The sequence below is a fragment of the Triticum aestivum genome, chromosome 5A, assembly GCF_018294505.1.
Source record: "Triticum aestivum cultivar Chinese Spring chromosome 5A, IWGSC CS RefSeq v2.1, whole genome shotgun sequence".
Lineage (NCBI taxonomy): Eukaryota > Viridiplantae > Streptophyta > Magnoliopsida > Poales > Poaceae > Triticum > Triticum aestivum.
The window spans coordinates 279,723,655-279,726,685 of NC_057806.1; the positions used below are offsets into that span (position 1 = coordinate 279,723,655).

The 3,031-nt window shown below is 46.0% G+C and overlaps 1 protein-coding gene across 1 annotated transcript; it reads right to left on the minus strand.

Moving 5' to 3' along the window:
* Positions 1-482: 482 nt before the first annotated feature.
* LOC123106807 (protein GL2-INTERACTING REPRESSOR 2) lies at positions 483-1,591 on the minus strand. Its single transcript, XM_044528849.1, has 2 exons — positions 1,347-1,591; positions 483-1,218 (listed from the first exon to the last, which is right to left on the minus strand). Exon 2 carries the CDS (start codon positions 1,198-1,200, stop codon positions 862-864), a length of 339 nt encoding a protein of 112 aa, XP_044384784.1. The 5' UTR covers positions 1,201-1,218; positions 1,347-1,591; the 3' UTR covers positions 483-861.
* Positions 1,592-3,031: the final 1,440 nt, after the last annotated feature.

The window sequence follows — 3,031 nt, forward strand, 5'->3', positions numbered from 1 at the left end:
TCCGTCGTACTATATAATTGTGTAATGATGCCCTTGTTTATCCTGCTTTTACTTCCTTCCAGTGTGTGTGTCAGCCCCTGCAGTGAAGCACCGGCGCCTGTACTTTGCAGAGGGCGATGCTGCTGTGTTTCGCCAGTCCATGCCTCACCCGACAGTCGATCTGAGCCGTAGGTTCTCGATCGGATAGTGCTCACGACACCTGAAGATTACTCGACGACGAACAGAGCTATGCAAATCGTACGCATGCAAGGCTCAAATACTTGGTTCGAACCCTCGCACCTCAGGATCCAAAGCGGGGACGGGTTTCACGGACAATATCACGGCAGTACAAAATTAGTGTTAACTTGGCAGGTAGTAATTGATGCGTTTCGCGGGATAAGTGGGCCGCCGCTTGCATCGATATATTACTCGCACCCTACCTAATTAAGCCCTTGAATCCCTAAAAAAAATTAAGTCCTTGAAGAAAAAACAGAAAAACATGGTGAAAACACAGTTGACTAGTACAAATTATTTGGAGACAACCATCGCTAGCTTAGCTGCTGCATACCGTTAGTTAGGTCTTGCATTTCTTCAGCAAACAGGGGATTACAAACTTAGAAGACCACTGCTACTACAACACCAATCGGAAACTAGCAATAACGCTAATTAAACTGACCAACCCATTGCAACCCAGCAACACAAAGGAAAGTAACTACTTAAGCTAAGTAGCCTGCTACTCAGAGACCCACCCTGTCCAGTGGATGATCCGACGGCGGTCACTCCCTCCTCCAGCCCCAAGATTCGCGCATCGCCTGATCGAGCTAACCATCCGTGTGAGCATCCACTGGACGGGCACGCGCCCGCACCACCGTTGATTTTTCTTCACTTGCGCTTGCCGCGCTTCTTGTCGCCGTCCCCGGAGGCGCCCGCGCCGGCGCCGCCGTTCTGCAGCAGGTCCACGAGGCAGGGCTGCTTGCAGTTGATGCAGGTGGGGTAGTCCTTCTTGGCCACCATGCAGTACATGAGGCACCGGGTGCAGGCCCCGATCACCATCGGCGACTTGCTTCCAGGGCTGCCGTCTGACGACACGCAGGAGCTCGGCGACGACGAGCCGCTGTCGTCATGGCCGTCCACCTCCATCCCCACCGGCGGCGACAGGTTAAGCTGCAGCTCCAGCCTCCCGCCGTTCCTCACGCCGCCGTTGCCATTGCTGCGGTCCATGACTCACAGACAATCACACTGCACAAACAAGAATATGCATATTAGATAACAAAACAAAATTTCCTCTTCAGGTGTGCAGAACAGAAGAACTGCGGCATAACATACTCCTACATGAGGAAGAACACAAGGAAAAGCAGAGTTGCTACCTGAATCCCGTGAAGAGGAGAGGAGAGGAAGAGCTGAGCTAGCTGCGATGTGTATTTGGTTGAGGACTTTGAAAGGTCCGAAGGTCTTTATATAGGAGGGGTTCCAAGCATAGGAGGAGAGGTCAATGCTTCTATTTACTTGCTATTAATGCAACAGCAAGGTCCCTCCGTCCTCTTCCTCTCTTTACTTCCTTCCACATCCCTCCAACCCTACTCTCTTGTTGTGATCTTGCACATCATAAAGTTAATTAGTTTTTGAAAAATACATACTCCAAAATCATATTTTATGAGCTTATACCAACCTTAGTACTACAGGAAAACAGGGGAAATCTATAAGGTGGGAAGCTAGACACATTTGTGAGGCCAAATTTACTCTTATTTTCGTGGTTGCCCTCTGGGTGTATTCATGGCGACGCTGCCAACACCATGCTATTGGCATAGCTGTGTGCGCAGTGTCAACATCTTGAACGCCCTTTACTGATGAGCAGCAGCTGCATGAAGGGTTCCATCCAGCGAAAATAAGTATAGTGCATCAATGTGCCACTGGTTATGTGAGTAAATGGATCTTAAATAGGAGATGAGCCACTTTAGGTAAATGGTGTCTTTAACCGCGCGGCCAGGCCGGCTTGGCCGTACCCATGTATACTCAATGCCCTTTGCTCTTCAATGGAATCCTGCAGTCCATTGAATTCCTCTGTGATGTGAAATGACATCTCACCCAAAGACGAGCAAGCTTTTATAACCCTATTGCGTCTTTATTTCAATTCTTACAGGAGTGAGTACTTACGAAGGAGAGTTTACTCCCGCCGGTATGACCTGACAGCAGAATTTATAGCATTGTAGGGTTGACTCGGGGTAGCTTGGTAGTGTCTACAGATAATAGTAACAGTGAAATGCTAGAGATCTCTAGGAAAATCTTTGATGCAATAGTATGCTTCTTCCGCAGGAACCCTGCTTGATCGGAGACACCAGCGCCAAGAAATACAGCAACTATCAAAGCTGCCTACTTACTCTATCTGATACCTAGAACCCATACTAAAAAAGAAACATAACAATTAATATATGTTAGGGATCTACATATTCTGATTGAAATGATTAATTATAAGTTCCAAAAGCCCCTAGAGTCCAAAATAACGGCACTCATCCATGATGGCCATACAAGATGGCTCACCCATGTTGTGCTCCTAAATACTCTAGTCTATACAATCTTAGAGGATAAGTGATTAGACAGGTTGCAAGCTACGAAATTATTTGTTAAATAGAACACTGATAGCCTAACAAAATATAGCAATGGAATCATCACAACCTTCTGCATACATAAATAGGAGATAAATATATGATAATAGGGGACAAATGATATTGCAACAGAGTGAGGGTTAACGACCACATGGGCCGATAACATTTGACTTGATCAGAGCATCTCTAGCCAATCCCTTAAAAACCTTTAGAGGAGTAAATTTGAGCACTAGCCGCACCTAGCCGAACGCTTAAATGGTTAGAGGACCATTTCTATTCTTTTATTCTTTCATCCTTTTATTTTCGGCTGTACATAACACTTTTATTTGAAAATTTATAAAAAATTGTTCCGAGGAGAAATTCTAGCAGTTTGGGGTAAAAAAATTTGCCCCCTAAAAGCAGCCTCTCTCTCATTTTTACTCCTCCAGCACCACTTCTCAGGATAATAT